Source organism: Prionailurus bengalensis, chromosome E4, assembly GCF_016509475.1.
Source record: "Prionailurus bengalensis isolate Pbe53 chromosome E4, Fcat_Pben_1.1_paternal_pri, whole genome shotgun sequence".
Lineage (NCBI taxonomy): Eukaryota > Metazoa > Chordata > Mammalia > Carnivora > Felidae > Prionailurus > Prionailurus bengalensis.
This window is the reverse complement of record NC_057360.1, coordinates 30,473,971-30,501,317: the sequence shown is the minus strand read 5'-3', so window position 1 is coordinate 30,501,317 and position 27,347 is coordinate 30,473,971. Positions and strand designations below refer to the sequence as shown.

Here is a 27,347-nt window from a genome sequence, read left to right as displayed (position 1 = left end):
ACTTTAAAAATCTCCACTGGCTTTCCATTTCCTACAGGATAAAATGCAAATTTCTCAGCAAACTCTCAGGGCTCTTTGTGATATGGCCCAAATTTATCTATCTGGCCACATCTGCCATTAGTTTCCCCAATTCATTTTTGGTATTTTCCAAACATATCACTCCTTTGTGCCTTTGCGTATGCTGTTTTCTTTGCTTCAAATGTCCTTCCTCCTTTTCATCTAGCATGCTGTCATTTATTAAATGCATTTAATTTAATAACAATCCACTCTGTTAGGTCTTCTCCCCCTTCCCAAACAGCATAGTAATTCTTCGTCCATTTCCTTCCATTAACAATGAATTCCTAAATGGTAAGGGCCAGGTATTCTCATCTACGTCCTAGAATTTGGTATAATGCCTGGTGTTATCAAGTGCCCATGAAAGAAGGTAAAATTGTAGTATTCTCAACTATTTCCCCTCACAGTTGTAAGGAGGAAAAGGAACAAAGAATAACCATACTCCAGCTAGGCTGCCAATTTATTAGAAAATACATATCTTAATCTATAAATTGATGAATCATATTGCTAAAGGCAGCCTGGAGCAAACAATAAAGCAATTCCAAAGTGACTTCACAGAACAAGAGTCAGATAAAGATACAGTAAAGGCTGTGTAGTTTGAAAATTCTCTTGGGGCGCCTGGGTGGCGCAGTCGGTTAAGCGTCCGACTTCAGCCAGGTCACGATCTCGCGGTCCGGGAGTTCGAGCCCCGCGTCAGGCTCTGGGCTGATGGCTCGGAGCCTGGAGCCTGTTTCCGATTCTGTGTCTCCCTCTCTCTCTGCCCCTCCCCCGTTCATGCTCTGTCTCTCTCTGTCCCAAAAATAAATAAACGTTGAAAAAAAAATTTTTTTTTAATTAAAAAAAAAAAAAAAAGAAAAAAAAAAAAAGAAAATTCTCTTAGGTGATTGTGATACACCCCCTCTCCCCTACTAACTGGCAATCACTCTGATATTTGGGAAATCTAATGTTACTGCTTTTACCATTTTAACATATAAACCAGAAAGTGAACATCGGTGACTCTGAAGAGATAACTATAATAATCCCAAGGATTAGACATGAAATTTTCTGGGCAAAGTATTATCTTAACGTTGAGAAGAAAAATTATAACCACAGAGGTTACTTGATAGGCTTGCGATCAGCTCAAGAGTATAACTGGATTAAGTGATATCCAGCAGTGATACCAAGTTATGCTGGTCAGCATCTCTAACATCACTATGGGGAAAGACAAGACACTCTGACCCTCTTGTCAGGGTAGTCCTTCTCTCAGACATTGTTGGAAAATTCTGCCTCTCTTCCCACATAGATCATTCCTTTTCTACTAATTTTGTCCTTCCTACACTGACCACTTTCTGTTAAAACTTTGATTTCTTCAGATACGTCAAAATCATTAGTTAGTACAATCAAATCTTCTTTGAAGAAAATAATCTGTCTTTAAGGAGGTTTCTCCATATATTTACCTCATACTTTACATGGTACTCTTATAATTTAACTTCATACTTCTAAGGGTACTTCACTATCTACTCTAAGGATTGCCTGTAAAACTACAACTTGATTTATAAGGCATTAATCACAGAAATTCTCTGGGCCTGTTTTTTTTTTTGTTTTGTTTTGTTTTTTTGTCTGGAGATAGTTGTACAGTATTTTCCAGTAAACTACTAACAAGGGTACTTTCAAAGATTAATCAGATTCTTGTTGAGAATGCCAGACAGCATATATATAGAATCAAGGTACCTACTGTATTGTTTGCTTCAGATTTATGGCTTCCATAGTCTTTTAGATTCATTTCCTTCCCCCATCCCCCTAGTGAAGGAAATTTTTTAAATGGGACACTGAAAATGGGGATTAAAATTAGCATCTGAAATAAAGTTAGCTACAAAAATAACTCAGAAATGACACAAGGAAGAAGTTAATACACATACCCATAAAACTATCTGAAGCTTCCTGCCATGCTTGGCCATTAATGCTGACATTCTCTTGCACAGCTGATTCAAAGGTCTGAAATAAATTCACAATACTCAAGTCACTAAAAATAACTTTAAATATTGAATTAAAACATTTTTCAAAGTAAGAATTTCAGATTTGTAAATAACATCAAGAAAAGTAGATTAGCTTATTAGTATATTCTTTTCAATTAAGTACTATTCCATCAGTCATTGATTCTTTCTACATTTTAACTCTGATTTAGAGTCAGTTGAATCTCAAAGGGATAAGCACTACCTACATATGCTGCTAAATGAGCGTTGGTGTTAACAACAGGGAAGAAATGCCTAAAAGATAGTGAAATTAATTTCTACTTCATAAAGGACTCTATTTTTTAGAGATGTACACTGAGATATACAGAGATGAAATGGCATGAGATCTGGAAGTGTAGAGGCACCTGGGTGGCCAGTTGGTTGAGCATCTGACTTTGGCTAGGGTCAAGATCTCACAATTGGTGAGTTAGAGCCCCATGCCAGGCTCTCTGCTGTCAGCACACAGCCTGCTTTGGATCCTCTGTCCCCCTCTTTCCCTATCCCTCTCGTGCTTGCACCCGTGCTCTCTCTTTCTCTCAAAATAAATAAACATTTAAAAACAAATATACAAAAATAAAATAAAATAGGAAGTGTAGGGGCACCTGGGTGGCTCAGTCAGTTGACTCTTGATTTCCACTCAGGTCGTGATCTTGCAGTTTGTGAGTTTGAGCCCATCGGGCTCCTTGCTGACCGTGCAGAGCCTGCTTGGATTCTCTCTCAGCCCCTGCTGATATGTCCCTCTCAAAATAAATAAATAAACTTAAAAAACAATTTTTTTTAAATAATAAAAAGTAAAATAAAATAGGAAGTGTAATGGGGCACCTGGCTGGCTCATGTGACTATAGAGCATGTGACTCCTGATCTCAGGGTTGTGAGTTCCAGCCCCACTTTGGGTGTGGAAACTACTTAAAAAATAAATAAATAAAATAGGAAGTGTAACAAGATTTTGGTAACTGTTAAATTTGGTGATGGATACAAGGGTGTCCACTGTACTAGTCTGTTTTTTGTAAGGTTAAAAATGTGTACGTTAAAAAATAAAGGACTAAAGGAATTTGATAGTATCATTAAAATTTTAAATGCACACTCCCTATTACCTAACAATTTCACTTCTAGCAAAGTATCCTAAAGAACTATTCCCAAAAAACATAAAAAATGCATTAGAAATATTTATGAAAGCACTATTTGAAATTGTGAAACATTGAGGGGAAAATAAAATCTAAATCACAATTTGGAAAATGGTTAAATATACTATATCCATATCATGCAACACTTAAAAAGAATGAAGTATATCTCTAAAAACCATTGCCAAATAATAAAGACATATTTGATAGAAAAAAAAAAAGCTAACCTGCTTTATTAGCATGACACTATTAACGTAAAAAACAAAAAACTAAAACAACAAAGAGAGAGAGAGAGATGTAAAACCCAAAAAAGGTATAGACGGGGTGCCTGGGTGGCTCAGTCAGTTAAGCGTCTGCCTCCTGATTTGGGGCCAGATCATGATTCCACCATTGTGAGATCCAGACCCCAAAGAGCTCTGTGCCCAAAGTGTGGAGCCTGCTGGGATTCTCTCTCTCCCTCTCTCAAAAGTAAACAAATATTAACAAAAAAAGTGGGGGGGGGGGCAGTATAGAAGGATTACACCCTCCAGGCCTTCCATAATAGTAAGTTACTTCCAGGAAGGAAGGGGGATAGGGGAGAGGAATTCAGACTTTTGTTTTATGCCTTTGTTACTATGAGAATGTATTTTACACATTTTGTATGAGTAAAAATAAGCATAAATCAAATAATGACTGATAATTATGGGTTAAATACACTTTAAAGATTTTATAAATTAAAATCCTTACTTTATACATGGTCATTCAAAGATTATCTCAGAACACAAACTGTAATATATTTCATTGCAAAATCATATCAATCTAATCTTTTTTTTAAGTTTATTTGAGAGAGAGAGAGTAAGCGAGGGAGGGACAGAGAGAGGGAGAAAGAGAACCCCAAGCAGGGTCCGCATTGTCAGCACAGGGCCTGATGCGCTGTTCGAACTTGCAAGCCCTGAAATTGTGACAGGAGCAGAAATCAAGTGTCAGAAGCTTGACTGACAGCTACCTGGTTGCCCCAATCCAATTTTTTTTTTCGAATTTCCATTACTACATTATGTGGTTTTAGCTAAAGAGATATGTCAGCATACTTAAGCCTCTGCCTTTTACCTGCTCTTAATATAAAACACAATAAATTCCTTGGTAGTTTAAGTCTTCAAATCTTTATCTTCTAATTCACTTAATCATCCGTTAAATAAGGTATGATAGGTTAAGCCAAGCTCCTTTTTTTCTGTAAAGTAAATGTTCTAAGTACATTAGCACTTCCTAGAAAGGGACAAATTCTAAGATCATTATGCAATGAAACAGTCTTTCCCCAAAAACTGCTAAAAAGGTCCTGAGGTATGTCTCTATTATCGTTCCCTTGCTTGCAAGAAGGTAGTAGCACAACTGGAACACAGAATCACTACCCAGGCACTGTTCCTTCCTTCTTCCATTTAACCTTTTTTTTTTATTGTTTGCACTGTGGTCATTCACAGAGTGTGAATGAGTTTTTGAACTTTTTTCCCCCCAACAGATAGACTGTGTGCTTCCTGAAGACAGGTGGTATCTATCCCTCAATGTGTTGTGTCTTTCCCCCCCCCCAAAAAGCTTCTTCAGGGCTTTGCAAAATATGAGAAAGGAAGGGGAAATGTTTTGAGGGCCACTGAAGTTTAAAATCAAGACCCCTTCCTTATCTACTTTAGACTTACAGAGAAAATGTTTTCGCGGACTTTACATGAAGTTCTGAAACAGGGAAATGGAAAGACCTAGTTTAGTGACTGACCGATTTCCAGGATTACCCTTTCCAGGAGTCTATGTCTGCACTGTCCAATAGGGGAGCCATCTGCCACTTTGTGGTTATTGAGGCCTTAAAATGTGGCTAGTCCGAAAGGAGATGAGCTTTAAATGTAAGACACCAGATTTGGAAAGTTTAGTACTACCAAAAGAATATGAAATTTCTCGTTCATTTTCTATTACATCAAGTTAAAACGGTATCTTGGATACAGATAGAGCGCGCTAAATGAAACATATCATTAAAGTTAATTTCACCTATTTTTTCTTCCTTTAATTTCAAGTTACATACATAGCTCCTGGTATTTTTCTACTGGACAGCGCCGGCCTTAAGCGATTAACGATACCCGGCTGACACTAGCATCTATCTCGTCCCCTTGCGTTTCTCGGGCCGCTTCTACGCGAGCGGGCGGCACCGCTAACTTTGCGAAGCCCGGCGTAAGCCCCTTCTGAGCCCTCAGACGGTGCGGGTTAAGGGGATGATAAGACAAGAGATGGCTACTGGGCCCGTACCCACTGCACATCTCGCAGCGCAGGCTCCCGAATCTCCTCTGGCAGCGCGTCCCCCAGCTTTTCCACAACGCGGCCGCACAGTTCTAGCATTTCCGTCACGGCCCGCTTCGAGGTGCAGCGCACCCGGAAGTCCTCTCGGGAGGTGGCGGCGACCGAAGCCCCGTCGTCCGCCCCGGCCACTGTCTCCACGTCCCTCGGAGGGGAAGGGACCACCAACACAGACGCCCGCGCCATTTCTCCTGTTTGAATCGCGGGCGGGAACTCTGGGAGCGGAAGGGCGGGGTCTCACTGGGGAAAGCAGCAAGCGTCCGGCCGGAATCTCAACCCGCCGCTGCGGCAGCGTTCCGGCAGGTGCTCGGCGGACCAGTGGAGTGCTGCGCTGGCGGCGGCGATGGGGGCGGTGGGCGTAGGGTTGGTGGACTGTCACTGCCACCTCTCGGCCCCGGACTTTGACAGCGTATGTAAGGGCGAGGCCCTGCCCGTGGGAGCGGGGAGGCTCGCGGCCCTTTACCTTCAGATTGTTTTTGCTCTCCTCCCTTAAGACCAAGCCTCAAATCCTCCCAGGCCCGTTTATGGCCTGGAGTGACTTGCTCCCGGCTCCGTATTTAATCTCAGTCCTCATGATTTTTCTTTCTGATCCTGAATAGCGTTAAGCCCTCTGTCTCCACGTAGCTTTTATTTGCTCTTCCCGTTTGCTGGAGTGCTTTCCCCCTTCCTCCCCTTGGTCCGGCCGTTTATCCCACCCGCCTCGCAACTCCTGGCGGAGCCCCCAGTTTTCCTGGGAAAATTGTGTTTTCGGCACTTTCCCGCGCACCGTGTGTTCCAGTTCTAATGGGGAAGAGAAGCAAACAAAAGGACAGAACACACAAAATCAGAGTTGCAAAGTTGCACAGTTGCAAACTGCTCCATTGGGGATGAGAGGCTGATGATAGAGAAGGAAGAGCGGGGTGTCTTTTAGGGGGAAAACCTCTCAAGAGGGGGCACTTAAGTTGGAATTGCAAAGACAAAGAGTCGGCCAAGCAAGGAGTTGGGTGTACGGTGGTGTAAAAAGCAAGCAGGTTGCAGGCCCCAGACAGGATAGAACTTGGCACATTCAGCCTACAAAAAGGCTGGTGGAGCCCACTGAGCTAGAAAGAGAGGGGTGGAAACAAGACTGGTGAAGTAGGCCAGTAAGGACAATGTGGATCCAGTAAAGGTTTTTTGTTTTTTGTTTTTTTAAGGGAGAGGGACAAATCTGATTTCCATTTTAAAAACCGTTTTGCTAATGTGTGGCAAATAGCAAGAGTGGAAGCTAGAAAACCCTAGCTTTTGGAGGCGTTTACTGTATGTAGACAGGAGATGATGGTGGTTGCAAGGGGGTTTGAGAGAAGCAGATGTTTGGCACATGTTGAAGCCTAATATCCTTCCAAGTGGAAATGTCATGTCTTTAAATGTCAGTCTTGGGTTCAGGAGAAAATAGGCTGGAGATCAAAATTGGGGACTCATTAGCATAATGGTATTAAAACCTGTGGATGAGATCACCCGAGGTATAGAGAGAGAGGAGCATAGGGTCCTGAAATCTGGCAGAGGAGAGAGAGCCAGCTAAGGAGACTGAAAAGTAGCAGCTAGTGGAGAGCGGTGTTTGCAGGAGTAGTATAGCAGAAGCCAAGAGTGGGAAATATTTCAGGAAAGAAGGAGTGAACAAGTGAGTTCTTAATGCTGCTGAAGGTAAAGTAAGAGGAGGATAGAGAAGTGTCCTTTATATTTCACAATAACAGTTTCTGTTTTAGTAGAGTGGGAACAGAAGCCAGATTTTAGGGAGAGACGAAGTAAACAGAAGGTGCATCACTATTGCTCTTCACATTCTGTTACACTGTTCCTTGCCTTTGTTGTCATTCTTTATGGTGCCTAACTACATTGATATATACAGCCAAAGAGCTGTATTATTTATTATCTAAAATAATTGTGATTACTTACGCTTGTTTTAGGATCTGGACGATGTTTTGGAGAAAGCCAAGAAAGTAAGTCGATACCTATCATTGCCTTTTGTTTTCCTATTAATTTCAAGCCAGAACAGCTTGAACTTTAGAGACAGTATGCTTATGTTGCTTTGTTAATAATAAGTAACATTAATTAACTGTTTACTATATGCCAGGCCCCGAGCTAAGCCCTTTCTTACATTGTCTCATTTTATGTTTCACAACATCCTTAGGAGGAAGCTACTATTTTGTAGCCAACCATTTGGTAGATGAGAAAACTCAGACCTAGAGATTAACCTATCCAAAGACACACTGCTAGTAACGTGATACAGATAAGATAGATAGTCTGGATCCAAAATATGTTCCCGCAACTACAGTGCTTACCAGTTATATGGAACAGATTGGTCCATCTCTCAGTTCTGAAATTAGCTCCAGAGATCATGGAGAAATTACAAAAGTTTCCTGAGACATTTTTAATTTGTTTCAGAAAAAAATGACTAATTTTTGGAAGTATTTATGAAATTCATTATAACGACCACTTTATAGTCTTCTGTAAAAGTGATAGTCAGGAATGGTTGCCAATACATTTTACATACACAGCAATCATTCACTATGGCAGCTTAATTAGGAGTTTGGAATTACACAGGCCTAATGATCTTTAGCGAGTTATTTGACTCCATCCACAACTCTCTCCTGATCTATATAGTGGATTACAGTAGTGCCTACTTCATGGGGTTGTGTAGATTAAATGAGGTAATACTTATATTCACTGAACATAGTGCCTGAAACATAGAGAGTACCCAGTGATAGGCATCCTGATTATATTGATGGTGTGTGAGTGAGTAAGAATAACTAAAAGTGGAGAAGACTTTAAATTTATCTTCAGTTATATTAAATGTGTATTGTTTGAGATTCTAACTATTCATTTTTGTTTCAGGCCAATGTTATGGCTCTTGTGGTGGTTGCTGAACATTCAGAAGAATTTGAGAAGATTATGCAGCTTTCAGAAAGGTGCTGCTTCTCTCATTAAGCATTTAACGAGTTGCTAATAAGGATGCAGTTATGATGTCATATTTATAATATCAGAGATCATCCATTTTGAAAGAGAATAAGAAGAAAAAAAGTCACATCGATGTAGCCCTAAAAAATTCTTTCATACTTGTTCTTTAGAGTAGCATTGTTTACTAGTTTAATATTCCTGCTCTCTTAATTTGTTCTACATTTTTAGGTATAAGGGGTTTGTCCTGCCATGTTTGGGTGTTCACCCTGTGCAAGGAGTTTCACCAGAAGACCAAAGAAGTGTCACATTAAAGGTAACAGTCATATAAAACAAGAACCATAAAAAAAAATGATACCTTTTTACTTTGTAATCCTCTTCTTTCTGACCTATATTCTAAGGCAATAATCCAGAAGAAGGAAATACTACCTTTCACGTAGGTATTTGTTACAGCATTATTTGTAATAGAGGAAAAAATGGAAACAGCCTAGAGGCTCAGAAATAAAAATTAATTTGTAGAATGTTAAACATACATACATACATATGGGATGCATGCATGGAAAATGAGAATTATAAGGTTTATTTTATATTAGTGATGAAGAAAATATTTAACAGTATAATATAGGGAGAAAAGCAGGATACCAAATGCTTTATTTGCTAGGAGTGACATCCAAGGAAAAATATATTCTATAAGGAAAAGGCTGGAGAGAAAAACACAGAAATGGTATTAGCTGTGATGATTGGGCAGAATTATAAGTGACTTGCTGTCACATTTTTTATCATGTTGTCCTATTGCTTTGGCAAAAAAGTGATAAAATATCCAGAAAAAGAAAGTTACAAATTCATAGATGTAGTATTGTAAGGGAGCAAATGAGCAGTGTCTTCTTGACCATTAAGCCATTTCTATAGGAATGCTCTGATCTATTAAGCTGCATTGCTTTTATACCCTCTGTGAAAAAAATCCTACCTACAAGATCTCACTGACTCACAATAGCCAATGTACCTTACATTTCAGACTTGTCTCCTGACTCAACATCAGGGTGATGCACAGTTCCTTAAATGCTTTATTACATAATGGAATCGATAGCCCCCCATTTTGAAGAAGTAAAGACTTTTTGTTACCTATGAATAAAGGAGGCTACAAGGTCTTTGACTTTTTATAATAGTGAATTTGTATTCTTTTTCAACGTTTTTTATTTATTTTTGGGACAGAGAGAGACAGAGCATGAACGGGGGAGGGGCAGAGAGAGAGGGAGACACAGAATCGGAAACAGGCTCCAGGCTCTGAGCCATCAGCCCAGAGCCTGACGCGGGGCTCGAACTCACGGACCGCGAGATCGTGACCTGGCTGAAGTCGGACGCTTAACCGACTGCGCCACCCAGGTGCCCCGAATTTGTATTCTTACATTAGGATACCCCAGGTAGCTCTATTTATTTGGAAACAATTAATTCACTTAAGGTAAAAATAAATACTTGTCCTATAGCTCTCCTGAGTTGTTCTCCTGATATGATAGAATTAGCTAAATTGCCAAAGAGTTAAAATTCCAAAAATACTGGGGATCATAGCAAGATAGCATTTCTTTCGTTGATCTTGATATTTCTATTAATAGGCATTCATTTAGTTAGTCAACAAGTGTTTACTGAGCACCTACTGCATTTCAAGCACTCCTCCGAGCAGCATGGAGTGAAATCCCTCTCGTGGAGGCTAGATTCTAGATAGGGGCAGACAGACCATTAACAATTAGATACACAAACAGGAAAACTTTAGGTAGCACTTAGTGCTTTAAAGACAATAAAACAAGATTATGTGATAGGGATTGTGGATGATGGTTTTTAGATTGTAGTCAAGGAAAGCCTCTCTGAGGTGGTGATGTTAGAAATGCAACCTGAATGCTATGAAGGAATTGGCCCTGCAGAGAGAGGCATCCAAGTGTTGTAGGCAAAGGAAACAACCAAGCACGGATGTCCTAAGGTAGGAACAAGAAATAAAGTGCTGATGTGGCTGGTGGCAAGGGGAAGTAACAGTGGTGAGGTCAGAGGGACTGGGCAGGGATCACGTCGTAAGGGCCTTGTTGGATTTCATCAATTCAATGGGATATTTAAGACAGGAGCAAAAGAGGAAGACAGAAGGAGCTCGGAGCCTATTACAGAGAGAGAGAGAGAGAGACAGAGAGAGAGAGAGAGAGAGACGGTGGTAGACTGGACCAGAGTGGTGGCAGCAGAGGTGAAAGGAGGTGGGTGGATTTGACATATTTTGGCACAGATGTAGAACTGATAGGACTGTTTCATTTATAAAAGTAGTTAAAATACCAACAATAGATGGGTAATTCTCGATTCTTAAAGCAGATATGAACTTAGGAAATCTCAGGATAGCCCTTTGAAAAACACCACAGATAAGCAGTTATTCCTATTTTACTCCTAGTGTGCTTGTCCATACCCTAGATTCATTTTCCCATATTGATTAAATTATAAGCCCCTAATATGTGGTACAAAGCTAGGTATGTAGTAAGCATTTATTAAGTTAATTTGGTTTATAAAATTAAAGTGGCCTAGCATCGCTTCCCAGCCCTTTGGCTAAGATCAAGTGTAAAGTTGCCTAGATCACACAAATCTTCCAGCACATTACTGAATTAATTCATTCAATATATATTATTACCAGGCAGGGCTTGGACCCTGGAGATGCTTCAGGGAACCAAAATTCACTGTCTGCAATCTAGTGCCCCCTGCAAATAGGGCATGTGCGCTGCAGTTGGTTCTGGTCCCTTCTTGGCCCACTTCATTCATTTGTGTTACACACCTGACCTGTTCTAAAGGTTCTGAAGACTAAACATTTTCTTTGATAAAAAATCTTTTGTAATTATTTAAAATCATTCAGAATAGGGGCGCCTGGGTGGCACAGTCGGTTAAGCGTCCGACTTCAGCCAGGTCACGATCTCACGGTCCGTGAGTTCGAGCCCCGCGTCAGGCTGTGGGCTGATGGCTCGGAGCCTGGAGCCTGTTTCCGAGTCTGTGTCTCCCTCTCTCTCTGCCCCTCGCCCGTTCATGCTCTGTCTCTCTCTGTCCCAAAAATAAATAAAAACGTTGAAAAAAAATTAAAAATAATAAATAAATAAAATAAAATCATTCAGAATAAATGTGCTCTCCTTCCCTTTTGCCCTTTGTCCCCTTTTTTCCTCCTCCCTCTTCCTTGTCTCTTTTTTTTTGTCAGCAGCATAGTAGGAACAGCATGGGCTTTGAAGTCAGAAAGGCCTGTCCTACTGGCTTCTGTGATCTGTGGCACTTTGCTAAGTCTTAATTCCCTCTTTTTTTTTTTTTTTTAAAAGAGGCTTCATGCCCAGCGCAGAGCCCAATATGGGGCTTGAACTCATAACTTTGTGATCAAGACCTGCACTGAGATCAAGAGTTGGTCACTTAACCCACTGAGCTGCCCAGATGCCCCACAATTTCCTCATTTGTAAACCATGAATAATTATACAATAGTAGTCCTAGTCATAGTTATAGAGGTTTAGGATTTTTGAAGCCCCATAATAGAACCATTAGCTATTAAGGAACTTGAGACCTTATGGAGGAAGTTGGAACAGAAATGAAGTCAGAAATAGATTTATGAATGTCTTTATAAAACTTTTTACATCTATTGAAATACTAGAGACCACACACATAAATACACACATGTATTAAGTTATTAGTATGAATTATATTAATTTCTATTTACTATCCCTGACTTGCCAGAACTTCCAGACTATTTCGTGAGAAGTTGGAACAGTCTTATTATAAATTTGTTGTTTTTTTTTTTCACAGATAATACATATTCCAAGAAGCACAATTTTTCCTATATCTGGTCTTCATCCAAACGTACACCTTCTTTCTAAGACTTTCCAAATATCAGCCATTTCCTGGGTAATCCCCAACTTTTCCAGTGCCTCTGAGCTTTCAGAGACAGAGTAACTTGTATATTTGATATGGAAGAAACTTTGGATGACACTGTTTAACCTCCTTGGCTGTTGTCAGACGCCTTCTCTGGTGTCTAAGGTTTTATACTCTTAGCTCCTACAACAATGTTAATTCCTCTTCGTTGAGTCTATTAGAATGTATTTCTAAGGCCTTGATCTACTCTCTCCCTCATCCTTTCTGTCTCTAGAGGTAGAATTGTAAAATCTCCTGTTCCTTTACCATCTGTTTCACCTCCCTCTTCTTAATTCTTCTTTGTTCTGATTATCTTCAGTAGAATTCTTTGCAATTTACATATCCTGAGACTGAAACTCTCAAAGTAGTTTATAAGATATCTAGAAGCAAATTTTCCATATATGTATTTATTTGTCTTTCCCTTTTCTTACAAGGGAACTCTCACAGGGTGAATTCTCTTTAAGTGGAAATAGTAATATCATGGAAACTAATAGTATACAGTTATTTCAGTAGTTGACAAAGAAGCATATGTGTGATATTTAGTGTTTATGCTGTTGAATCTTTAGGGAAAAAATAGGCTAGGCATGACTGTAAAGACAGAAGAAATCAGTGAAAACAGGCAGGAGGATGTATAGGATTGTCACTATGAAAAAACTAAAAAAACATCCTCAGAGGTGGACATACCACAGTGCACTCCCAAAAGCTCAATTACAAGGGTGACTACCTGTTGGCTTTCTTCTCTCTTGCTCAGCTATTCCAGGAGGAAATCCAAATCAGTCTTAAATGCCAGGGAATTCCTCTTAAATATTAGGAAGTGTTCTGGTGGAACTTTTCATTGAAAGTCTTGTTCTTGTAACCTGACTGGGTGTGGGATGTTTCTACTCAAATTTCCAAATAGTAGTATGTACCATTGTAGGATGACTATTAATACTTCTTCACTGGCTAAAGGTATTGAATGTATGTAAAGGATCCAGTATAGTACAGTGCCTGGCATATAAAATGTTTTTCCTAAAGTATCAGTTCCCTTCCTCTTTATTTAAGCAAATTTACTTTTTTTTCTCCCAGGATTTGGATGTAGCTTTGCCCATTATGGAGAATTACAAGGATCGATTATTGGCAATTGGAGAGGTAACACCAAATAGCTGATCAAATGACTTCCAATCCAGACTTAAATATGATATATGAATATAATCTTTAATTCACTGTTGGTGGTTACAACTGACTTAGATAATTATCTTCACCCTATTTAGCTGAATGATAATTTGTCAGTACTTCCTCAAAAAGCAAAATAGCTTGCTCTGTGGTAGTTAACTTGGTGTATACTGACATTAACTAGGCTAGAGTTTGTAATTAAAAAACATTTTTATTATACAATTTACAGTTGTGAAACATTTTTATCACTTGGTAATAAACTCCACTTCTAATCAAAGATAAAAGATAAGAGTAACACTTAAATTTAGAATATAGCAATGCGTGCCAAAATAGTGTCAAGGGAAACAGGCATTATAATCTTCCCTATCCAATGTAGTAACCACATACAACTGTTCAGCACTTGAAATGTGACTGCTCCAAACTGAGATGTGCTATAAATGTAAAATACACAGCATTTTAAAGTCTTAGTACCCAAAACAAGAATGTAAAATAACAATGATTTTTTATATTGATTTTATATTGAAATAATATTACTATATAATAATGATGTTTTTGACATATTGTATTAATAGGATTAAAGTATATTATTAAAATTAATTTCACCTGATTCTTGTTAGTGTTTTTATTTTATTTTTTTAAAAATGTTTATTTAGGGGCGCCTGGGTGGCGCAGTCGGTTGGGCGTCCGACTTCAGCCAGGTCACGATCTCGCGGTCCGTGAGTTCGAGCCCCGCGTCGGGCTCTGGGCTGATGGCTCAGAGCCTGGAGCCTGTTTCCGATTCTGTGTCTCCCTCTCTCTCTGCCCTTCCCCCGTTCATGCTCTGTCTCTCTCTGTCCCAAAAATAAATAAACGTTGAAAAAAAAATGTTTATTTTTTTTTGAGAGAGAGAGGGAGCATAAGCAAGGGAGAGGCAGAGAAAGAGAGGGAAACACAGTCTGATGCAGGCTCTAGTCCCTGAGCTGTCTGCACAGAGCCTGATGCAGGTCTTAAACCCATGAACTGTGACATCATGACCTGAGCCGAAGTCGGACACTTAACCGATTGAGCCAACCTAGGTGCTCCTTGTTAGTGTTTTTAACAAGGCTACTAGAAACTGTAAAGTTACACATGTGGCTTGCATGTATGGCTCCCGTCATGTTTCTTGGACAGCATGGCTCCATGGCATGTCTTTTAGGTTCATTAAAACATAAACGTGTAAATCTGTTGTATTTTTCTATTACAGGTGGGACTAGATTTCTCCCCCAGATTTGCTGGCACTGATGAACAGAAGGAAGAGCAGCGACAAGTCCTAATCCGACAGGTCCAATTAGCCAAAAGATTAAATTTGCCTCTGTAGGTTAATTAATCATCTTTCTGTATTAATAGCTATGGAGCAAATTAAATAATGATTCTCCTGAGATGGAGCTTTGCATTTCTTTTTCTCTGAATTGCTTTAATAGAACAAAATAATACTTACAGATTAAGTACCTAAAAAGAATTTTTTGTTGTTAAACAGAAATGTTCACTCACGCTCAGCTGGAAGACCCACCATCAGCCTCTTAAATGAGCAAGGTATTTAGGTTCCTGAGAGAAATGTGCCTAATATTTCAGTTTGACAGTTCCAGTCCATGTTCTCACGGAATAAACCGTGTTTCACTTTGATTTCTTAGAGGGAATGAAATGGGGCAAGGGTGGAGGTGGAAACCAACTAAGGTGATTTTGCAAGTCAGTCTACTTCCAGGTGTGACTATGCCATTTAAAAGGCCAGCATAAAGCAAGTGAAAACTTGGATCAAGTAATTTATATTCCCTAATTTAAAAATTGGCAGTTCCAATTTTTTAATCAGCTTAACCAGCTGATTAAAGACAGAGGAAAAAACAGAGCAAAGATGTGCTACTGTTTTGCATGTTTTCTGGCTGCTGCTTCAGAAAATGGTAATTCTACAGGCTGAGGCCATGATACATAAAATGCACTGTCAACTTCAGCTGCTTCTAAAGTAAAAGTATATCTTACAGAATTACAGAATAACACAGAAGTGTTATACACAGTAAGAAATATACTTTATTTTGAGTCACAATATATACACATGTATACTTTTTTTGTAGTATGACTTTATTTCGAGACTTCGTATATGTGCATAAAGAAACCTGAGAAACGTTTAAGGAGCAGTATATTTATATGGTATATATAAATATGTGTGCATACATGTATGCAGACACACACATACATATAAGCACATGCTGGTCAGTCGTGACTCACTAAATTGATTTCATAGTTCACTTAATAGTCGCAATCCACAAATGATCACACCTACTATTTGAAAAAAAAAACAGTATCAAATAGTAAAGTAAATGTAATTGCCTGCAGCTAGAAAGTATTGTATTTCTCAGTGATGAGAATCACTGGGATTACTAAAAATTACTGGGATTTTTAGGCAGGCTGAGTGGCCATCCTTTAAGAACTGAAGGTGATCTTGTGAAGCCAGCCCTGACTACAGAATCTCTCAGTCACTGATTCCCTGTCTCTTTCACAAGCATTCTTGCGAAGGATAATTTCACTGCTTAAAGACGTAGTAGGAACAATAATTGTTCCTACTAGAATAATTTCCAAATGTCTAGCAAAGGTTTGATGATAAAGGATGTTTAGAAATTTGTTTAAAAAATTGTATTTCAATTTTATTCTGAAGATTAACAACGTGCTGTATTTTTTATTGTACTGTTTGAACACTGTACATTTACCCGTTAGAAGTCATAGAACCTCATCCTTATGTCCTTGTGATCAACATTTACTTAAAATTTACAATCTATGTTGCCCAATTTGATTAGTGGAAAAACTTCTCATTAGGGAAATGAAAGGAAACTCTAGCTTATCATTAACCTTTGACAGGTGCTGACAAAGTGCTTCTGCATGCATTTGATGGCCGGCCATCTGTAGCCATGGAAGGAGTAAGAGCTGGGTACTTCTTCTCAATTCCTCCTTCTATCATAAGAAGTGGACAGGTAAGTTCTTTCATTAAGCCCCAATTTATGCTTTGTGAAATACACTTTAAAATACGAGCTTTTATTACACACTTGTAATACTTATTCTGGTTACATTACAAAAATTAATCATAGGTCCCTACCGCACATTGACATGAAAATTAACTCAAAAATGGATCAAAGACATAAACACAAGAGCTAAATCTATAAAATTATTAGAAGAAAACAGATCAAAATCTTCATAACCTTGGAATTGGCAATGGTTTCTTAGATATGACACCAAAAGCACAAGCAAAGAAAAAATAGACTTCACCAAAATTTAAAACTTCCACAGTAAAACAATTCTTATACTTTTTATACTAGAAGAGATACTATCGAGAAAGTAAAAAGATAACCTACAGAATGAGAAAAAGTATTTGCAAATTATATCTGATAAAGGTTTAGTGTCCAGAGTATATAAAACACCATTACTACTCACCAATTAGAAAAAAAATAGGTGTGCCTGAGTGCTCAGTCCGTTGAGCATCCAACCCTTGATTTCAGCTCAGGTCATGAACCCAGGGTTGTAGGACCGAGCCCTGTGTCAGGCTCTGCACTGGGCACAGAGTCTGCTTGGGATTTTCTCTTTCCCTCTTTCTCTGCCCCTTTCCTGTTCATGCTCTTGCTCTCACTCTCTCTCTCAAAATAAATAAATAAATAAATAATAAACAGGCAAATAACCCAGTTTAAAAATGGACGAAGGATTTAAGTAGATTTTCTCCAGAAGACATACAAATGGTCATAAGGACGTGAAAAGACATTAGCCAAAAAGAAAGCACAAATCAAGGGTACTATGCAGTACCACTTCACACCTACTCGGTTTGACAGTTTCTCAAAAAATTAAACACAGTTAACATATGACCCAGCAATTCCACTCCTTGGTAGATACCCAAGAGAAATGAAAACATATATCCACACATAAACTTGTACATGAATGTTCACAGCAGCAGGATTCATAATTGCCAAAAACTAGAAACAACCCAAATGTCCATCAGCCGATGAGTGGATAAACAAAATGTGGTGTGCCCATATAATGGAATATTATTCAATCATAAAAAGAATTGAAGTGCTCATTCCTGATAAACCATGGATGAACCTTGAAAACATTATGCTAAGAAAAAAGCCAGACACAAAAGAACACATATCATTCCATTTATATGAACTGTCCAGACTAGGCAAATTTCACAGAGGCTGAAAGTAGACTAATGATCGCTACTAATCATTAGTGACTACTAATAATGGGTAAAGCGTGTCTTTCTGGGGTGACGAAAAGTTCTGGAATTACATACTGCTGATGGTTGTACCACCTTGTGAATATAAAAACCATTGAAATGTATACTTTTATTTTATTAAAAAAAAATTTTTTTAATGTTTGTTTATTTTTGAGAGAGACAGAGAGTGAGCAGGGGAGGGGCAGAGAGAGGGAGACACAGAATCTGAAGCAGACTCCAGGCTCTGAGCTGTGAGCACAGAGCCTGACATGGGACTCGAACTCACAGACCACGAGATCGTGATCTGAGCTGAAGTCGGACACTCAACTGACAGAGCTACCCAGGCGCCCCTGAAATGTATACTTTTAAAGAATGAATATTATGGTATGTGAATTCTATCAATTAAAAATGCAACAAAAACTAATTTAGGTAATTTACCATATTTTTAGACACTCTTTTTTTTAATATTTTATTGTCTTTGATACTGAGGTGCATGTTACAGTCAATGGCACCTTAAATTCTGTGAAATACAGTAAATTGTCTACCAGTATTCAGAACTAATGTAAGTAAAGAGTACAGAATTGAGGTATAGCCAAGATTTTTTAGAAATGTCTCCAAGGGGCATCTGGATGGCTAATTGGTTAAGCATCCAACTCTTGACTTCAGCTCAGGTCATGATCCCAGCGTTGTGGGATCCCACAATGGGCTCCACACTGCCTGCATGGAGCCTGCTTACGATTCTTTCTCTCTCTCCTTCTGCTCCCTCCCTTGCTCCCTCTCTCTCTAAAATAAAATAAAATTTAAAAAAAATCTCCAGTAACAATTATTTATGTTTCATTATTTTTTGAATTGTAGTTTTTAAAATCAGGTTTATTGAGAAATATACCTATTGTGATTTGCCTTTTTTACATACACAATTCTAATGGTTTTAACAAAGGTGTACTACCACCACATTCAAGATACAGAGTATTTCCATCATCCCAAAAAGTTGCTTCATGCACCTTTCTGGTAAATTCCTCCTTCCACCCCCAATCCCTGGCAACCACTGATTTCTGTCCCTATGGTTTTACCTATTCTAGAATGCAATCTAAATGAAATAATTCATGTAAGCTTTTGGATCTGGCTTCTTTTACTTAATGCTTTTGGATTCATCCGTGTTGTTGCATATATGAGTAGTCTATTTTGTATATGTAGTTTATTTTGATTGCATGTGGATTTTCCAGATTACCCATTTACCAGTTGATAAACATTTAGGTTGTTTCCAGTTTCACACTATTATGGATAGAGCTGATATAGACATTAACATACAGATCTTTGTTTGGACATATATTTTCATTTCTTCTGTGTTAAAACCTAGAGGTGCTATTGCTGAGTCATAAGGTTAAGTGTATGTTTAACTTATTAAGAAACTGTCAAACTGACTTCCAATTGGCTGTCCCATTTTGGATTCTCAACAGCAGTAAGCCAAAGTCTTGGTTCTGCCTCCTTACTAGTACTTGGTGTTGTCATTTTTTTAGCTATTCTGATACGTGCATAACCATCTCTCATTGTGGTTTCCATTGCATTTCCTCGATTAATGATGTTTAAAATTTATGTTCCATGCTGACAGTGCAGAGCCTGCTTGGGATTCTCTCTCACTCCCTCTCCCTCAGTCTCCTTCTCTTTGTGTCCCTCCCTCACTCGTGCTCTCTCTCAAATAAAAAGTTTTTAAAAATTTAAAAGCACATCTTTGCAGGGGTGCCTAGGTGGCCCAGTCAGTACAGCATGTGACTCTTCATCTCAGAGTTGTGAGCCCCACATTGGGTGTAAAGATTACTTAGAAATAAAATGTTTTAAAAAATTTAAAATAAAAGCACATCATTTCATGTGCTTATTTAACATCCATACATCCACGTCTCTTCTTTGGTAAAATTTCATTCACGTATTTTGCACCTTTTTATTTGGTTTGTTTTTTATTGTTGAGTTGGCGAAGGTCTTTATATATTCTGGATGCAAGTCCTTTATCTGCTAAGTGTTTTGCAAATGTCTTCTCTCATTTTCTCGCAAATATATTCTTTTATTTTCTCTAGTGTCTTTCAAAGGGAAGTTCGTTATTTTGATGAGCTTCAGTTACTATTTTTCTTCTAGGATTTGCACTCTTAGTATCATATCTAAGAAATCTATCTAACCCAAGGTCAAAAAGATTTTCTCTTATGTTTTCTTCTAGAAGACTTACAGATTTAGTTTTACATTTAGATTTGTGATCTATTTTGTATATGTTGTGAAGTATGAGGCAAGATTCACTATTTTGCCTATAGATATCTGGTTCTGGTATAATTTGTGGGAAAGATGATCCTTTCTCCCTAAAACTACTTTGGCACTGTAAAAAAATTAATTGACTATATATCTGGATCTACTTCTCATTTTTCAATTCTGTTCCATTGATGTATATGTCTGTTCATATGCCAATATCACACAACCGTGATTATGTTAGATTTATAGTAAGTTTTGAAATCAGGTAGTGTGAGTATGCTGCAATAAAGCAAATATCACAATAAAGCTGTGTCTCAACAGTGGGCTTAGTAATTATTAAATCCCATGGTAAACAGATGTTCTGTCATCCAAGCTTTGTCGTTCCATTTATAGAGCACAAGCAGAATAAATTTAGCATTATTCTTAAGGGCTCTAGGATTTTTAGAATGGTAAGTAAACATTAAAGTCACCAGCTGCATTAGCACCTAACAAGAAAGTCAGCCTGTCCTTTGAATTTTGGGAGCCAGGCATTGACTTTTTCTCTCTAGCTATGAAGGTCCTAGATGGCGTCTTCTTCCACCAGAAGGCTGTTCTGTCTACACTGAAAATCTGTTTTATAGCGTAGCCACCTTCCTGAATTCTCCAAGCTGGATCTTCTGGAGAACTTGCTGCAGCTTCCATGTCAGCACTTGCTGCTCCTCCTTGCACTTTCATGTTTTGGAGACGGTGTCTTTCCTTAAACTTCATGGACCAACCTCTGCTGGTTTCAGAATTTACTTCTGCAGCTTCCTTGCCTCTTTCAGCTTTCATAGAATTAAAGGGCTTTGCTCTGGATTGGGCTTTGGCAGAAGGGAATGTTGTGGCTGGTTTCGTCTCCTTTCCAGGACACTCAAACTTTCTCCGTATCAGCAATGAGGGTGTTTCCCTTTCTTCTCATTCATGTGTTCACTGGAGCAGCACTTTTCATTTCCTCCAAGAACTTTTTCTTTGCATTCGTCACGGCTAACTGGCACAAGAGACCTCGCTTTCTGCCTGTCTCGGCTTTCCTCACCAAGCTTAATCGTATCTAGCTTTTGATTTAAAATGAGAGCTATGTGATTCTTCCTTTCCCTTGAACACTTAAAGGCCATTGTAGGGTGATTAATTGGCCTAATTTCAGTATTGTGTGTCTCAGGGAGTAGGGAGGCCGGGGGAGAGGGAGAGAGAGACGAGGGAATGGCTGGTGGGTGGACATACACATTTATCAGTTACGTGTACCGTCTTGTATAGGCACAGTTTGCGGTGCCACAAAGCAGTTACAATAGTAACATCAGAGGTCTCTGGTCACATATCAGCATAACAGATATAACAACAATGAAGATGTTTGGGATATTGCAAGAATCACCAAAATGTGAGACAGTGACACAAACTGAGTAAATGCTTTTGGAAAAATGGCGCTGATAGACTTGCTAGATACAGGGTTGCTGTAAACCTTCAATTTGTAAAAAGAAAAAAACAAAAACAAAGCCTCGATATCTGTGAAACACAGTAAAGCAAGGTTGCCTATATATTATCCTTTTTATAGTTAAAGTATAGTTTATAGTTAAGTTTCGGATTATTTATTGAAAATCTTCCCTGTTTTCTAATATAAACCTTTAATGCTATAGTTGCATTAGCACTAACCAGTTCTTATAGTTACAGTCCACAAATTTTGATGGATGCTGTATTTTCACTTTCTTTCAGCTTGAAATATTTTCTAACTTACCTTGTGACTTCCTCTTTGACCATATTGATTATTTCAAAGTGTGTTGCTTAATTTCCAAATACTTAGGAATTTTCCTGATAACTTTGTTATTAGGATCTGATCACTAATTCTATTGTGTTCAGGAAACATACATTATGTAATTTTAATTCTTCCAAATTAGTTGAGGGGGCGCCTGGATGCCTCAGTCAGTTAAATGTCTGACTTCAGCTCAGGTCATGATATCACAGTTTGAGAGTTTGAGCCCCACATCAGGCTCTGTGCTGAAGACTTGGAGCCTGGAGGCTGCTTCGGATTCTGTGTCTCCTCTCTCTGCCCCTCCCCCCACTCCCGTCTCTCTCAAAAATAAACAAACATTGAAAAAAATTTTTTTTAATAAAATAAATTAGTTGAGTGGCCCAGAATATGGTCGGTCTTGGTAAATAGAACATACATAACTTGAAAAGAATGTGTATTCTGCTACTGGGGGATGGAGTGTTCTAAAATGTCAGTTAGGTCAAGTTAATTGATAGTTCAAGATTATTTTTATTTCTCCTATTTTTATCAAGTGTGGAAAAATTTCCTATTTGATAATAATTTTTAGCTGTATCATTTCTTTTCCAAAACAAAAATACTATTTTTTCTAATTTTAAAGACAGTATGTACAGTATATGTACATTATAGAAAATTGAAAGACTTCAGAAAAGAACAAATTTCAAGTCAGTCTAAATCCTACCACTCAAAGATAATCATTGATAACATTGATTCAGATCAATTCTTAGTCTTTTTGTTTTGAGTCAGCTTCATGGATATTAGTGTCTATAAATATTGATCTACTTCATCTTTAAAGTGATTGCATAATATTTCACACTACGGATGTACCATAATTTATTTAATCATTACTGTAAGTAAAGATTAGGTCATTTCTAGTTTTTCACTGTTAATAAACAGTGCTTCAGTACTCAGCTATAAAATAGAATGCATTCTTGCCATTTGCAACAATATGGATGGACCTACAGGGTATTATGCTAACGGAAATAAATCAGACAGAAAAAGACAAATACCATATGATTTTACTTCTGTGTGGAATCTAAAAAAAGAAACAAATGAACAAATAAAACCAAACAGACTTATAAGAGAACTAGTGGTTGCCAGAGAGGAAGGGAGTGGGGAAATGGGCAAAGTAGGTGAAGGAGATTAAGAGGTACAGACTTTCAGTTACAAAATAAGTCATGGAGTTGAAAAGTACAGCACAGGGAATATAGTCAATACTATTGTAATAATCTTGTATGGTGACAGTATTAGGGTAGCACTTAGTAATGTAAATATCAAATCACTATGTTGTACACCTGAAACTAATATAATATTGCATGTCAACTATACTTCAATTTAAAGTACTTCAGTGGATGGGGCACCTGGGTGGCTCAGTCGGTTAAGCATCCGACTTCTACTCAGGTCGTGATCTCACAGTCATGAGTTCGAGCCCCGTATCGGGCTCTGTGCTGACAGCTTGGAGCCTGGAGCCTGCTTTGGATTCTGTGTCTCCCTTTCTGTCTCTCTCTGCCCCTACCCCGCTCATGCTCTGTCTGTCTGTGTCTCTCAAAAGTAATAAATGAACGTTAAAAAACATTTTAAGGTACTTCAGTGGATACCTTTGTACATCCACAAATACACGTGCACATTTGTGCAGTATTTCCTATAAACGGAATCATTGAGGAAAAGGGATACATTTTTAAATTTTTGGTTAGATTGTCACATTTCCTTAAAGGAAGTTTATGACAGTTTAGCGTTTATCTACCAATAGTGCATAATATTTCAATGCTTTTTGAAATTTTAATCTTAAAATACTTTATTTTAACCATGTTTCATTTTGTATCATCTGTCGCCCATCTTTTACTTTTTTTACTTTTTTTTCGTTTGGGTATAGTTGACACACAATGTTACATTAGTTTCAGGTGTACAACATAGTGATTCACTTCCCATTTTTACTTTAAAAGTGCAGTGGCAGCAAGAGAATTCTGTTCTTGCTTTAAAACTCATGAAGTTCATTACAATCCTTGTAACCCAGACAGAAAATCATAAACAGGAAAATAAAGCCATCTCCTACCCAATCTGAAACTTTAAATGTGCACATGAATTGAATTGGTAAACGCAGAGCCTTGAGTGACTCACAGCGAATAGTAGGAGCAAACACTGAGCGTGGTGGGTGGTGGTGGTGGAGACACCACAGAAGTCTCTTCCTTGGGTCTCCCTTGGGCGTGTGATACCAGGTGTTTGGCTTTCTTGCTGGGTGTGCTTCATCTTTGGCTATTGGTTACTGCTGCTTGGGTCCCTGGAGGCTTTGGATAATTTGGGGCAATGAATGTTTCTGTTTAAATCTATCAGTTGGTTGTAGAAGGATGAGAACACAGTGACCAATTATTGATTGAATAGGAAAGCATGAATTTTAGGTTCCTGGAGAGTAGGATGCATTGGTATATGGGTTTAGTGCACCTTTTTTATCTTCATGGCTCATGTTTTAAACTGGCTCTGTCTTTTCTCCAAGAAGCAGAAACTTGTGAAACAGTTGCCTTTAACTTCAATTTGCTTAGAAACAGATTCACCTGCGCTAGGACCAGAAAAACAGGTAAATGCTTATCTAAAATCTACATTATTTAGATTGTCTCTTTCTTTTGAGCTATTTTCAGTTTAGCCGTGTGTCTCATTACAGTGTAAATACAGTGGGATCCTATTTTAATGCTAGGTTGAGAGATTTTATTAATTATATAGCTCTTGTGCTCCAGCACATATTATTGGATATCAGCCGTGTCTTAATGTATGTAATAATGAGAGCCAGACAAGTACAGTAAAAAGTTCAGTATCTAGAGTCAGAAAGACCTGGATTCAAGTCCTGTCTCTGCTACCCACTAGCTGTGTGACTTTGGGCAAGTTGCTTAATCTCTTTGAAAGTGTGTCCTCGTTTACAAAATGTGGGCAAAATAGTAATAAAATACTTGAGAATATTACAGTGAGTATTAAATGAAATAATGTATATGAATGTCCAGCAGCGTCTGGTTTATAGATGTTCAAGAAATGTTTCTTTTTCTTCTGTCAATTAGCGTGTTACAATGAGGCTCTGTTTCTTTCAGTACAAATATTGATGTAATCATAGATTTATTGATGTGATCTTTGCTGTACATTTTATTATTGTAGGCCACAAAATGTCATATTTTAAGTATTGCTACCTTTTAAAATTGTAACTGAAAGGAAGCCAGAGTATCTGCTCTGTTTGCTTTGGACATCACCTGTTACATTGACCTCCGAGTGTGGCTTACTGAGTGCCCTTGACTGCCCATCAGATCTGTGTCTCCATGCCTACCAGGTTCAGAGGACTGGCACTCAAGACTCAGAAGTTTGGGAGCAGTAGTGATGTGATTTTTAATAAACTATGATTATTTACAATTGCAATGTTACTTTTGCTAATCAAAGTCCAATTAGTTACATATCTGTGTAAGTTGGCTCTTTAAAGAATATAGAAGACAGAGGAATGAGGAAATAGACGATCACAACTCCAGTTATTTTTTTGTTTGGGTATAGGACAAGATGGTACAGAATTGCTTTCCTGGTTAGCGTATACTAGAAGGAACAGAACGTAGCATTTTCCCCCTAAACAGAAATGAATTTCAGATGCTGTTCTCAGTTTATATTTGCCTCTAGCTGATGTGACAAAAATTCTGGGTTTCTGGCATAGAGCCTTGTGCATAGCAAGTACTCAGAAATATTTGTTGAATAAATGAATTTTGTAGCTGGATATACTTTTTGTTAAGTAAAGTGCATTTGTTTAGAAAATCAGAAAGCACAGAAAATCATAAACAAGAAAATAGAACCATGTACTACTGAAAAGTTATCACTAGAGAGCAGTGGCTACGAGCATAAACCCTGATACCAGATTTCACAGGTTTAAACCTCAACCAGCCTACAAACCAGCCATTTAGGATTCCTTCTTATCTATAAAAAAAAAAGTGACGCTAATAAAGCAGATAATAATAGTACCTATCTCATAGAGTTACTTTGAGGAATAAATGAGAAATCCTATGAAAAGTTTACAACAAAATCTTGCCTACAATAAGCACTAAATAAATGTTAGTTTTTATGTCCTTCCAGCCTTCTTAATATCCATATATGTACATGTATATTTTTCATAAAAACAAGAATAGCCTGAACAAATTTCATAACTTGCTTTATCTGGTAAACATCTGTATTTGTCAATATGCTTTTCCTCATCATGTTTAATAACTGTGTAATATTCCAGTATGTGAACATACCATAATATCTGTAACTTGATATTGTTATTTACATTGTTTCCAACACAGCATGATAAACAACATGATGAACATCCTTGAGCAAAAATCTTGGTGCATATTTTTCATTGTTTTTTTAGGCTAATTATCAAGGTGGTTTTTTTTTTTTTAATTTTAACAGTTAGCTTATTCCCCTAAGTATTATCATCCTGAGTAGAAAACATAATAATAATAATTTGTAAAATCTGAGTGCTGCTGATTATAGATACACTACTGTTTTGTAACAACTAAGAAAGAAAAATCACTGACAATTATGCTATGACATGCCATCGAATGTAAGTAAAACCAGTATCAATTTCAGAGATATTAAACATCTTAGAATCAGTGAAATACCAGTATGTAATCTATTTATTCTTCCAGACACACAACAGCAATTCTTTTTTTTTTTTCAACGTTTATTTATTTATTTTTTGGGGGGGACAGAGAGAGACAGAGCATGAACAGGGGAGGGGCAGAGAGAGAGGGAGACACAGAATCGGTAACAGGCTCCAGGCTCCGAGCCATCAGCCCAGAGCCCGACGCAGGGCTCGAACTCACGGACCACGAGATCGTGACCTGGCTGAAGTCGGACGCTTAACCGACTGCGCCACCCAGGCGCCCCACAATAGCAATTCTTGAATCCAACTGTAATAAACCTGTGAGGTGAAGAGGTCAGGCAGCAGAGCAGTGACCTTTACAAGCTAGTCACTTATACAACAGACCAAAGCACAGTTAATGCATCACGCAGGCAGGTCACCAAGTGTTCACCACCTGCAGACTGCTTTATGTGCTGGGCCCTGGGCCTCAGTGTTAATACCCGAGGACTCTTTTCAAGAACAACATCGACTTACAGTCAACATTGTACAGGCCAATGTTGTGGCTGTAGCTTTTAAGCTGAAGTTCAGGGCCTTCTCCCCAGCCTTGCCTCACCTCCCCTGCCATTAAGAAAAGAAAAAAAAAAAAAACCAAAAAAAAAAAAACCTCACTGGCTTTTACCAACTCACTTTGTTCTGCTCTATCTATGGTCTCTAAGATTGCTTCCCTTGAGTGTCATGTCTGATTCACTGTCTGCTTTGTTCTGTTTCAGGTACGAAATGAACCCCAAAACATTTCCATTTCAGCAGAATATATTGCCCAGGTGAAGGGGATCTCAGTAGAAGAAGTTATAGAAGTGACAACACAGAATGCATTGAAACTATTCCCCAAGCTTCGGCAGCTGCTCCAGAAGTAGCTTCAAAACCAAATCTGCTTCAGGGAGCAGCATCCGAGAGAAGGAAATGTTCTGATTAAAACTGAGGGTTCATGGGGGGTGGGAGGGAGGGGAGGGTGGGTGATGGGTATTGAGGAGGGCACCTTTTGGGATGAGCACTGGGTGTTGTATGGAAACCAATTTGACAATAAACTTCATATATTGAAAAAAAAAAAAAGAAA

At 38.3% G+C, this 27,347-nt stretch overlaps 2 protein-coding genes across 4 annotated transcripts in view; one reads left to right on the top strand and one right to left on the bottom strand.

Moving 5' to 3' along the window:
• Window positions 1-5,674, bottom strand: part of NSL1 (NSL1 component of MIS12 kinetochore complex) — a 35,869-nt gene extending 30,195 nt beyond the window's left edge. Inside the window, exons 1-2 of the mRNA XM_043569387.1 lie at window positions 5,429-5,674; window positions 1,953-2,028 (exon numbers count right to left, since the gene is read on the bottom strand). Coding sequence (XP_043425322.1) covers window positions 1,953-2,028; window positions 5,429-5,662 — 310 coding nt within the window. The 5' untranslated portion in view covers window positions 5,663-5,674. The remainder of the gene's footprint in view (window positions 1-1,952; window positions 2,029-5,428) is intronic.
• A 110-nt stretch (window positions 5,675-5,784) lies between these two features.
• On the top strand, window positions 5,785-27,347 carry TATDN3 (TatD DNase domain containing 3). Of its 3 annotated transcripts, none has more exons than XM_043569389.1 (10): window positions 5,785-5,885; window positions 7,396-7,428; window positions 8,324-8,397; window positions 8,615-8,699; window positions 13,352-13,414; window positions 14,661-14,770; window positions 14,934-14,989; window positions 16,304-16,416; window positions 24,146-24,223; window positions 27,004-27,347. In XM_043569389.1, the coding sequence occupies exons 1-10, from the start codon at window positions 5,820-5,822 to the stop codon at window positions 27,145-27,147; spliced, it is 822 nt and encodes a 273-aa protein (XP_043425324.1). In that variant the 5' UTR covers window positions 5,785-5,819; the 3' UTR covers window positions 27,148-27,347. The 3 variants fall into 3 exon arrangements, with proteins under 3 accessions (XP_043425324.1, XP_043425323.1, XP_043425325.1); XM_043569388.1 differs by having other exon boundaries at window positions 24,143-24,223; XM_043569390.1 differs by having other exon boundaries at window positions 24,149-24,223; window positions 27,004-27,225.